Below are 12,597 nucleotides of genomic sequence, written 5' to 3'. Positions count from 1 at the left end.
TTGATTGTATACCAATTGTTGTTTGTTTGTTGATTTCACAAAACACGCGCGCGCACACACGAACACACTATATAAGTGCAATCATCATTTAACGCACTATCAAAACCACAAAAATAGAAAATAGAACATGGCTATTGCAAAAAACTTTTATTTGAGGGTTATTCTTCAATCACATAGGTAAATTCATAATCCAACAAAACTTATACCATGCACAAATTGACTGATCTGCTGCCAAAGTGTCTAAAGGGTTGATGACATTTTCTATTCGTCAGTGTTCCTCTTGGGGAGGCTCATGTCATCAGCTGGGCCTAAAGGTACGTTGGAGATTTTCCCCCGTTAGTCAGTTTGCAGCAGCTTCATTTCTTAATTCAAAATTTGTACATATCACACCCAATAAGTTAACAGTTATGTACATATACCTGCTCTTTCACTGCACACAATATTAAGAGACTTGAAAATGTCATCACTAAAAATACATCTATATTCTTGCAATGACGATTAGAACAAAACCGCAAACATTTTTAATAATTTTACTTTTTCATATATCTGGAGTCTTAAGCATGATGATCATACAGATTAATTAATTTGACAGTTAATAAGCGACGACACTCGATAGACGTTTGGAAAGCAGGCGTTTTATGCGATTCCTGGGTCGGTCAAAGTCGAAATGCAGTAAGGACGAAGGGAAGAAAGGCAGCTATGGTACTGTACATTCTCAGTGGAGAAGCTCCGGAACCTATACAGAATGGACACAAAACATTATATAGGGAATAACTATTTACACAGGACACATTGTGTTGATGATGGCGCATATGCAGTGTAAAACGCGTTATTTAAAAAAAAGTATTTTAATGTCCTCAGACAACGATGTAATATATACCATAATTGACATATTTTTTGAATAAATACAAAGACATTTATTATATCCAGTGATGTTACATAGATGTATTTTCGTCGATCATTGATGCACGTGTACCCGCAGTCGCTTTTTTGCCTCAGAGAACAGGGTGATCAAAATACCCGTATATTCATTACCTATACTTAGTGTTAACATGGTGATAATCTGTAATTGACAGTTATGGAAATGTCGACATGATGCTGCCTGGAGGAATCTAAATTCAGAACCACAAGGCCAATGAATAACCTGTATCGACAAAATAGAATGATGGAAATTATATAACTGGATCTCTAAAATCAGTAAGCATAAACTGTACCTGTAGTACCCACCACATTGTGTATAGAAAGAGTAAGTGGGTTTACCCTGACGCGACAGACAGCAATATTCTTGACAAACTACGGCGGCCTGTAAAACAATGGAGTCTGGACCAGTGAATCCAGTGATCAGCACCATGATCATTCATCCACGCTGTCAACCAAGTCACCAATCCATTAAATAAGTGCCAGTGAGTCCAATGTGACCACCTTTCCGTTTCCACAACACAAAACAACAAAAGCACCCTCAGCTGAATAGATCAGGAGTGAAAGGAAACACCCTTATCTCAGCAACACGTGTCTGCTTATACGTGTGTCTCATAACATGAATATAAATCTATACGCTGATAACTAGAAGCTCCCAGGTGCGAATTGCTTATCGTAATTACCGACTGCAATAGGATCAGGTGGTTACAAGTTGTGACTTGCTCAGATTCGAGTATTCACACGCCACCGTGATAGTGCTGTAGTAATACGGATTGCGGAAGAAAACAAAATTCACTCACTCACTTCGCATAAGGTGAGTGAGTTAAAATTAAACGTCGCAACGGCATTATTTAGGCCACATAGCGACGAGACCAAGTTAATATATTTACAATTAATTTTTTTATGCAAAGTTTTATTTAAAAAACAAGTTATGAAACATTGGGCATACTAAACTGACGTCCAAAAGAAACTTTACCAGAGTTTGAAATCACTCTTGTTCAATAACAACAAAACATACATGCATGAAGTAAAGTGTATTGAGAAGATCAATGTACCAACATAATCAACACTGAAAATGACAATCATACCGCGACTGAGAATGACATCAGAGCCCCACAAAGTTGGGTGTGGTACAAAACTCGAGCTTTCAGAATCATGGACAATAGGCAGAGTACATAAACAATCGCTCACGTTCAATAACAAGTCACTAGTAGCTTGTGTGACCACCAAATGCCTCAATACACGCAAAAACTCACAGAAAAAGTCAGTCGTCTGATGAGGTCACGTGGGATTTGACGCCATTCTTCTTGGAGGGCAAAGATCAGTTCTTGCCGGTTGGCTAGAGAGTGTGGTCGTTGTCGAACACGACGATCCATCAAGTCTTAGAGGTGTTCTATGGGGGACATGTCGGGTGAGTGTGCAGGCCACGGCAGGACGTTGACGTTGTTGGCTGCGAGGAAGTTAGTGACAATTCTGGCTGTATGGGCTCTAGCGTTGTCATGCTGATAAATGACACCACGTGGCTGCTGTTGGAGAAATAGTATGACAACTGGACGAAGAATGTTAACCATGTAACGCTGAGCTGTCAAGTTTCCGCCAACGATGATCAGCGGTGTCCTCTCCTGCCCACAGATCCCTCCCCACACCATAACACTCCCTCCACCATATGGTACGACCTCCTGCACGTAACATGCCGCCGTTCGTTCACCCCTTCGGCGGTAAACACGTTGTCTTCCATCAGCCCTAAACATACAGAATCGACTTTCGTCAGTGAACACAACCCTCTGCCAACGTCGTACAGTCCGGGCCCATCCCAATCGCAGACGACCTGTCCTCTGGATGGTCTAAAAGCCCTGATTCCATGAGCCCTGAGTCTACCCAAGGCTCGTTCACGTTGTTCGACTGTGAGTCGTGGCATCTTTTTATAACCTTACCCGCACGTGCATTTGCAGTTGTCCGTGGTGCACTTGTTTTTCACTTTTTTAACAGACGATTTACATTTTCTGCATACACTATTGTTGTATTTAGGTTATGTGTTTTAGATAGACTTCATCGATTTTTTTTATAATTTGTCTGAAATTTATATTTTCAGTTGGTAAAGTTTCATTTGGACGTCAGTTGATATTTAGACACAATTTATGAAACATATTTGAGCATAACAATATTATACATACAGTTTTAAAACCAAAGCTAGGCCACCTCGCTGGGGATCATCGAGACCTACAGTACCTCTGCTTCCTACACAATATCCCAGCAGGATTAGCGTCATCACTTTAGCTACTGGTAGTTGTACACAATAGGAGCCAATATTAAAAAATCCTGAGCAATGGGTTGGCTTAAAAACACTGGTTGATGATAGTTACATCGATTATGATAGGATTACGTGTCACACAGGGTATCATTATTATGTATATATATATATATCTTAATATTCAAAAGGATGCTGGTAAACCAAATGGCCCGTGGAGATCCGGAGTTGAATAGGTCTTTAGGAACCCATGCTTGCCGTAAAACGCGACTATGTTTGTCGTAAGAGGCGACTAACGGGATCGGATGGTCAGGTTCTCTGACTTGGTTGAGGCATGTCATCGTATCCCATTGCGTGGATCGATGCTCAATATATCAATCACAGGGTTGTCTGGTTCAGACACGATTATTTACTGACCGCCGCCGAATAGTTGGAATAATGCTGAATGCGGCGTTAAACAACAAACAAACATGGTGAACCAAAACACACGTCTTGGAAGCAAAAGTCACCCCCGTTACCCATCCATATAACCAGTTGGCATGAGAAGGACAAGACAATCTTGGCACAATGTAGGTTTGGAAGTATCTAACATAGATTACTAATCAACAGACCCGTGAAGATCCGGGTTAGAATAGGTCTTCAGGGACCCATGATTGTGGTAAAAGGCGACTTGAGGCTAGCAACGGGATAGGGTGTTAATTACGTGTATCGATGCTCATGATGTCAATCACTGGATTGACGGGTCTAGGCTCGATTATTTTACAGACCGCCGTCATATAGCAGGAATACTGCTGAGTGCGGCGTTAAACAACAAAGAAACAAACAAACTACTCAGTACTTTTGAACTTTTTGAACGAACTTTTTGCTGGTGTTGGTGTCGTGAGTGACACCCCTTGTTGTTTTCTAAACTAGTGTCAAAAGAAACGATACCAACTTATTTTCAAAATTGTTTTTTACTAAGTGGATTGTCTAATATGAAAACATGCCAATTCGTATTGCACATCCCAAACACAGCATAGTCGATAAAAAATACTGGGAACACGTGATCACTTCCGGGAAAAAACGTAAATTTCGTGAAAGTGACATTTCCCTCTCTAGCATGTTCTGCACGTGCATAGAAACTGTATAAAACGGCTGATCAGACACGTTGATATCACAGTAACAAAAAGAACACAAGATATGCCACGTTTGACAGCCATCGAGAGAGAGAGAGCCATTGGAATGGTCCAACAAGGAGCGTCACACGTCGACGTCGCCAGAAGGTTGGGCTGCGCACGCATCACTATCACCAGGTTGATGCAGCGATTACGTCAGACAGGTCAGACGTCAGACAGGCCCAGGAGTGGAAGACCACGAGTAACCACGCCCCGTGAAGATCGTTACATCCGGGTATTACACCTGAGGAACCGCACCGTAACAGCGACGTCCACGGCGGCTACAGCACTGGGACACAGGATCAGTCGACAGACCGTCTACAGGAGACTACGGCAGTATGGTATCCGGCCACGTCATCCCTACCGCGGACCGCTCCTGACGCCTCGACACCGGAACAACAGACTGATCTGGGCCAGGCGAGTACGACGTTGGCAACGGCGGGACTGGGCACGTGTTATGTTCTCTGATGAGAGCAGATTCCTCATCTTCAGAAACGATGGACGGCAGCTTGTATACCGACGTATTGGTGAACGTTTGGCGCCTAACTGTATCCAACAGGTCCGGCCGTTTGGAGGTGGAGGGTTAATGGTTTGGGGTGGCATATGTGGTGACGTCAAAACGATGCTTGTCGTAATTCGTGGAAACCTGAATGCACAGCGTTATCTTGATGACATCCTACGGCCTGTTGTGGTGCCCTTTATTCAGCAACAGCCTTGTGGACTCCTTTTCCAACATGACAATGCAAGGCCACACACAGCAAGATTGACACAGAACTTCCTTGCCAACGCCAACGTACAGGTTTTGCCATGGCCCGCATGTTCACCGGACATGAATCCCATTGAGCACTTATGGGACCACCTCGATCGGCAAATCCGACGTCGCCGTGTGCCTCCAGTCAACGTCCAGGACTTGGAACGATGTCTCCTCGAGGAATGGCAACGCATGTATTGTTGCTCACGGTGGACATACCCGCTACTGACTTGACTTTGAGACGTGTGGTGTGACATTTCCCGTTGTTTCTGTGATCAGTGCTCTAACGAAATGTTCATTTTTCGACCCCACCCATCTTTAAAGGCTTTTCATATTGGTTGTACAGATTTTATTGAAATGAAATTTTTGTACAGATGTTGTGAAAGGATTTCTCAAAAGCATAACACCAATCCTAAACTTCTGCATTGTTTAGTTTTTCTTTTATGTCGTTGCAAACAGGTGGTATCGTTTCTTTTGGACACTAGTTTAGAAGGGTCAGTGATGTTAATGTCTATAAAGTACTAAAGAAAACTGACGTTTCGTATTGTTTTCTGATATAAAAGCAAGTTTTCTAAAATAAAGCCCATACATTATGGTGAGGTTTTGAACTCGATATTTTCACCTTTGTTGCCTGTTGTTGTTGCTGATGATGTTGTCGGAGTGGTACCTGTTGTTGTTTTGTAAGAGTAATTGATGTTAGTAATGTATTTATCAATTACCAAAGTAAACTAACGTTTTGTACAGATACTATGTATATATACAGTACACTACGTTAATAACGAACACTCTAATAACGAACTTACCGATATAACGAACTTTGTTTTAGTCCCGGCCATTTGTTGAATATATGCTCTATATATGCTTATAACGAACTGTGGTTATTACGAACTAAAATTAGTGGTCCCTTTGAGTTCGTTATAACCGTAGTTTACTGTAATGAGTATTCCCTTTTGGCATTTACATGGGTCTCTTTGGGGCTTTGTTACATCCAGCAGTATATACTACACTCGAAATACGTGGATATAATTAATGGATATAATACTTTATCACTATTATACCAAGACAGTTATCCAATCTTACCATCATGTCTTAATGACAAAGTTTGTTTGTTGTTTAACGTCGCACTCGGCAATAGTCCAGTTATATGACAACGGTTTATAATAATCGAGTCTGAAGACATGTTTCTAATAAAATAATTATGGTATATAGGCCCATACATTATGGAGAGCTTTTGAACTGATAATTTTACCTGTGTTACCTTTTGTTGTTGTGGTGGTGCTGGTGGTGGTGGTACCTGTTGTTGTTTTGTAAAAGAGTTATGATTCTATTAATTAACAAAGAAAACTAACTTTTTGTGTAGGTTATATGTATATATATATAATGATTAATCTCTGTTGGCATATCTGTGTGCGGCTCTGTTATATGCACCAATGTGTACTACACCCCAAATACGTGAATATAATAAGTTGATAGAATACGCTCTCTCTCTTATACCCAGACAATTATGTAATCTTACCATCATGTCTAAATTACAAAATATATCATTTAGTTCATAGCATTGCGTGATAACCCCTACGAATCTAGTCCATAGACAGTATATGTATATAAAGCATTGCGATGGCATAAATACCAGTACCAATTAGTATATATAGTAACAATTAAATAAGTGCAATAAGATTGAACACAATTTTAATGGGCTTGCGCTTTCAACTCGTATCACGTATGAGTCTCTAACTAAATTCATAACTGATGAGACCACCTCTAATACCATTTCCGAATACATGCTTCAATGAGGCGAGGCATGCTGCCTGTCATATTTGTGTTTGTTTGTTTGTTGTTAAACGCCGCACTCAGCAATATTCCAGCTATATGACGGCGGTCTGTAAACAATCGAGTCTGGACCAGACAATCCAGTGATTGACATTATAAGCATCGATCCGCGCAATTGGGATACGATGCCATGCATCAACCAAGTCAGCTAGCCTGACCACACGATCCCGTTAGTCGCCTCTTATGACAAGCATAGTCCCTTTTTACGGCAAGTATGGGTTGCTGAAGACCTATTCTACCCCGGATCTTCACTTATTTGAATATATATATACATATATATATATATATATATATATATATATATATATATATATATATATATATATATATATATATATATAATATTCATGACTTTTGTGAAGTGAGGGACTGAATTTTTCAAAAAGAAAGAAGCTTTCAAACAGTTTTATGGTAGACATGTGAAATGACTTGCCTTTGCATGTGTTTTTGACACTTGTCATCGATGACGCAGAATACGCTCACCTTTTCGTAAACACCTTGTACCTTGACTATTTGACAGTGATTCATAAACACATGTCATTATATAGTCGGAATCGTACACTTGACTCTGTTTATGACAGAGTTTTCTTATGAGTATGGGAAGGGTTTTGTCGCTTTTATTTAGCAGATGAATTCTTTTATTAATTCACATTTTGTAAAAATGATGACCATTGTTTCTCGTTCGACTTGTTTTGGTATTTAAGTCTATGATCCCAAAGAAATACAATCTTTGGTTGAGATTTCACTGTTTCAAATATGAAATAGATCTGTTTAAACCAGAGAAGTTTCAATAGAATTAGATAGGTGTCTTTCGGAAGTTTGTATCCCCATTTAGTCACACTAAAAGAGTATTTCAACTATCAGTCCCATATGTCCTGTAGTAAATCTGGGGGAAGTGATCATGAAGAATGCAACCAAAATATTTGATCTATTTTTCTAATGGAAACAAGTAAACCTGGTAGTTTTCCTCTGTCTGAGTAATGCGAGGAATGTGCTTTGGATAACGTCTTTCTATCTTTAGCATGCCATGTAGCTCACAGCTAGATAAAATATTAGGTTTAAGGTCCAAATGTATTTGTACGTTGCAATAAGTAGGCATTCCCATTTATGTTGAGCAACAATCCTGCAGCTCCAGTGCTTGGTGACTACATTTCACAACTTTTGAGGTAAAATGGAGCATGCTCTCTGTTTGAAAGAACGATGTAAGACTCCCGCCAAGAATTGGTGTGATCAAGGTTACAACATTCAAGGCCTCAGTTAAGCTTTCAAAAAGTTTTATGCTAGATATTTCCATATTTGTCGCATCAGTGACAAAAATAATGTCCGCTGCAATTCCCTATTTTGACCAGGCGAATGCGTGATTTGCCTTTGTATGTGTTTGTGACACTTGCCATCGATGAGGCAGAATACGCTCACCTTTTCGTAACACCTTGAGCCTTGACTATTTGACGGTGCTTCATAAACACATGTCACTATATAGTCGGAATAGCACAGTCGACTCTGTTTATGCCAAAGTTTTCTTATGAATATGGAAATGTTTTTATCTTTTATATTTAGCAGATGAATTCTTTTATTAATGTACATTTTGTAAAAATGATGAACATTGTTTCTCGTTCACAGATTTAATATATCCGGTTAAACCAGAATAATTTCAATAGTACTAACAAGTGACTCTGAAAAGTTTGTACCCCCATTCAGTACGAAAAAAAAAATTGATTTCGACCATCAATCTCGATCAAAACGCTTTTTGAAAATGCAGAATCATATTGGATAATAAAGAAAGCCTCTCCCTTTTTCATATCAACGAGTCGATTACAGTTGTAAAATGCCGATACTTTTTGAAAGGCGTGTGTTAATTATTTTTGAGTGTTAGATTATAATATGAGAATACAGTACGAAACGGGGCTCCATATGGACCATTAATTCTGGAGATGTATGAATACACTGAACGTGTGCAACTGATACTTACTGCACTTGGAATCCGACCTCCCCTGCGGTTTGGTAACTAGTGTAGAGGCTAAGGTTTTACCATCACATGTAACTTTAGTTGCGTCTTTGTTGAGACAGGCGATGTAGGTCTTCAGAGCCCTAAAACAACGTGATGGCTGTAAACACAGTAATGTATAATAGTCCGCATTTCTTTTGTTTATTCTTATCCTGGCGTCACAAAATAAGACATACATAAACTATTATACACATACCATTTTCTTGTAAATATAGATTGAATATATTGATTTTTACATTGCTTGAACTTAAGTCCAAGAATGAAATCCCCCTTATCATCTGGAGCTTACGCGCATTCCTTGTCGTCAGTTAGATCGCTTCCCCAGAACTCTTTTTGGCATTGGCAGGGTGGATCCAAACCTGACGCTGAAATGGAATTGGAATCCACTGTATATCTGTGTGCTACAACATTCTCAGACTACTTATCGATTAAAGAAAGAACACATTCTGAAAATTCTTATCCTGTGGGGTACATAATTTTTTATTTTGAAATTTAGGACATCTCTATTAGTACAGGGTTAGCTTGATTCAGTGTCTACATCTGTTTCAGTGCCATATCTCAAACTAATCCCGGGTCATATGAAGGTACCGATTGGACCCTGTATTGTTTGGACACAATGCGTCCATAAGAAATCCTTTACTTTCGTGCTTTTTAGCCAGTCGGACTGTCACATATCTTTTGCGATCTTCACCATGGGAATACGTATTACAATTTTTTAACAAACAGTGGAAAGGGAGAACTGAATGAATAAAAGCGACAATGTCATCAGCATGTGTTTCTGAAGTCAATTCGTACAATGGACATTGGTTTGTAGCAGCAGAGATGTCTTGTGATTATGGAAATAGTTTGTCGCTTTTATGTAGTTGAAGTTTGTTGTGTAAACTCGCCAGGGATAAGGTTGATGCATGCCCATAAGTTTCTTTTGTAGTCCAAAATATGTCCATATGCTCCAATATGGACGATTGAAAACGCCAGATTGAGTGCTTTTGAGGTACCCGTGAAACAGGAACCGTCTTTTGTATGCCAATATTCAATCAGCTGCACTCAGCAATAGTCAAGCTTTATGACGGCGGTCTATAAATAATCAAGACTTTAACAGACAATCTAGTGATTGACATCATGAACATCTATCTACGAAACAGGCACGCGATGACATACGTCTGCGAGCCTGACCATTCAGTCCCTTTAGTCGCCATTTACCACAAGCATAGATTGCCGAAGGCCAGTTCTAACCCGGATATTTGAGGGGCCAATCGGCGCTTTTAGATCGATGCAGTGAACATCTAGTAAGGCATTATCTCCTCAATTGAAATAAGAAATATACTCATAACTAAATGTTGCACACTGCCACTTCATCTAAAAAGAGACTCCCAAATACTTTGTCAAGGGGAAAGGGCGTAAAACACATTGTATTTGGTATGTGAGCTGTGTCACCTGCACATTAGACATCACTTTGAAATATCTATTGATTATATATCTGTTTATAATTTTACGAGTTACTTTGCCTCTAAGTATGTTATATAAGCAGTATTTTACGTAATGTGTATGTTGTTCATATAACCATTGAGTTTGATTAATTGATGTGATATAATTTCACTATAGATTAGGACAAAAGAAAGCAAATGCTTTGAAAAACGTTTCCATTGTATCAAAATGTATTACATCTAATTATACATCATATGTTGTGGAACTTGAATGGCACCAATGCGAATAATGCCGTTGTCTTTACAATAAATATTTCCTAAATAGGAATGTTACTACAATAAAAACTTAAATTGACATGAGTAATCTTTAACCAGCCATTCGTCATGTCAGTACGTATAATCCTCAAGAACTAATTCGCAAAGTAAATTATAAAATAAAGGGGCAAATGCAGGCGAAAAACGTAATACGAACGATAGGGAACTTCAGCTTACTGCATTTAGCGTCTGTGATTATCTGGGCATCTGCTGTTGAAAGTGTGCATCCTTCTGTGGTTCCCGCAGCAGTTTCGAGACATCCAAGGTACGTTTTCAAATTTCTGCAAAGTACATCTAGATAACACCGCAGTATCTGTTGTATCATTGATGTCTTATACACTATATCAGCATACAATTATATAAATATTTTTTTGTAAACGTTCCGAAATATATGAATGATATGATAATTTTTTAGGGCCACCATCAGAACTATTCCTGCCATATCGTGTGCACGAACAACAACGAACGCTGTCGGGGCATGATGATACCCAATGAGCCAAGTCACCCAATCTGATCATAATTACCATAGCCTTTCAAGTCGACTCTTATGATAAGACGTGCATGGTATATATCACACTCATCTTTGGTAATCCATTGTTACTCAAAAACATTTCACATTTATATTTAACGGCAGATACAGACGGGGGTTGTCCACAATCGTTTAGTTTTCTGTTTATATATCTCATTTGTCATATCACTTACTGAGTTTTGATTATTGAGATGGAATTTACTTACGGACATTCCGTATCTCCAGATGATTTATATGCAGCGGTGCAGGCAGCACAGGCAACAGCAGCATCAGCAGCAACCTGAACCCTGATAAGTGTTGCTGTGAAGATGCCTGAAAGAACATATGCCTCTAAAATATCCTCATGATCAAATTTCAAGCCCAATCACATATTATCTTTACTCGTGAAAACTTCGTGACCATAAACATTTACGATTTACAGCAATATTCAACTTTAACATTAGGACTGCTATTTTAGGCAGGGACTGGACCGGAACTGGAAGTGGTTTCTATAGATAACGTCTGTAAACAGTCTGATGTAACCACATGCAGCGGACATTTAGAAACAACATATAACATGTTATGTATGTCAAGCTAAAGTGTTAGAGAAACGGGTCCTTTTATGCATTGAAGTATGTGATTTTCATACTTCATGATTGAGCAAGGTTGGTTACGTGTCAAGTTCAACACATATTCATAAATACAAAAAAACTTCTGGTTTATGAAAGAATTGCTTCTGACACATAAGGTGGCTTAGTTCTGTTACATTATAATACCTACTTCGAGTATGTGTAATGATACAAAACTGATATTGCATGTTTGAATTGCACACGAGCTGTTATTCTGACTTGAATCAATACAATGTACAATAGGAAATTTAAATCTCAATCTACAGCCAGATGCATAGACACAGCGTTATTAAGTATGTTATAAATATTGTGCTTGACCAAACGCAAGACTGACAAAGACATTATTCACATAGAAAAGCCAGAAAAGGGAACACGTTGCATTGAAAGCATAAAGACGTTGAATCCCATTTATGTTAATATCAGATAAAACACATGTAACTTACACATGAGGAACGATAATGTCATCATTTTCCACATCTTGATGAACCTTGGTTTCTCTACCCGTGTCTTGGCTAGCTCCTTGGCCTTTTATAGGGTGTGTTCCCATGGTGTCTTCTGTTGTCAACAACGCAGGTATGGGGCGGGGCCAACGTGAAAACACTTGACAGCATGATCCACGTATATTTACAACCTTTCAAACGAACACAAGACTTTTTATGCTTTCACGAATTTGTATATCCACACAATTTTGTAGCACATACTCAACAGCCCTTTTTCAAAGTCATTTACGACAGAAATGTTTATCTGCTTTTGCAGATTATAGCATAAAGAAAATACTTCTTGTGTCTTGTGTCTTGTGACCTCGTTGTATACAC

At 39.1% G+C, this 12,597-nt stretch overlaps 1 protein-coding gene across 1 annotated transcript; it reads right to left on the bottom strand.

Moving 5' to 3' along the window:
- Window positions 1-656: 656 nt before the first annotated feature.
- On the bottom strand, window positions 657-12,275 carry LOC139467076 (uncharacterized). Its single transcript, XM_071248795.1, has 7 exons — window positions 12,226-12,275; window positions 11,381-11,486; window positions 10,823-10,926; window positions 9,196-9,271; window positions 8,871-8,989; window positions 6,330-6,365; window positions 657-736 (listed from the first exon to the last, which is right to left on the bottom strand). Exons 1-7 carry the CDS (start codon window positions 12,257-12,259, stop codon window positions 657-659), a joined length of 555 nt encoding a protein of 184 aa, XP_071104896.1. The 5' UTR covers window positions 12,260-12,275.
- Between the last annotated feature and the right edge of the window lie 322 nt (window positions 12,276-12,597).

The sequence above is a fragment of the Haliotis cracherodii genome, unplaced genomic scaffold, assembly GCF_022045235.1.
Source record: "Haliotis cracherodii isolate W230 unplaced genomic scaffold, xgHalCrac1.p SCAF_19, whole genome shotgun sequence".
NCBI classification, from domain to species: Eukaryota; Metazoa; Mollusca; class Gastropoda; order Lepetellida; family Haliotidae; genus Haliotis; species Haliotis cracherodii.
The sequence above is the reverse complement of the archived record's forward strand: the minus strand, read 5'-3'. Positions and strand labels throughout refer to the sequence as shown.

Coding starts and splice junctions, on each gene's coding strand:
- LOC139467076 (XM_071248795.1), bottom strand. CDS start 12,259: ATGTGGAAAATGATGACATTATCGTTCCTCATGT. Junction 8,990..9,195: donor ACTGACGACAAGGAATGCGC/GTAAGCTCCAGA, acceptor ACGTTGTTTTAG/GGCTCTGAAGACCTACATCG. Junction 737..6,329: donor CACCACCACAACAACAAAAG/GTAACACAGGTA, acceptor CATTCTGTATAG/GTTCCGGAGCTTCTCCACTG.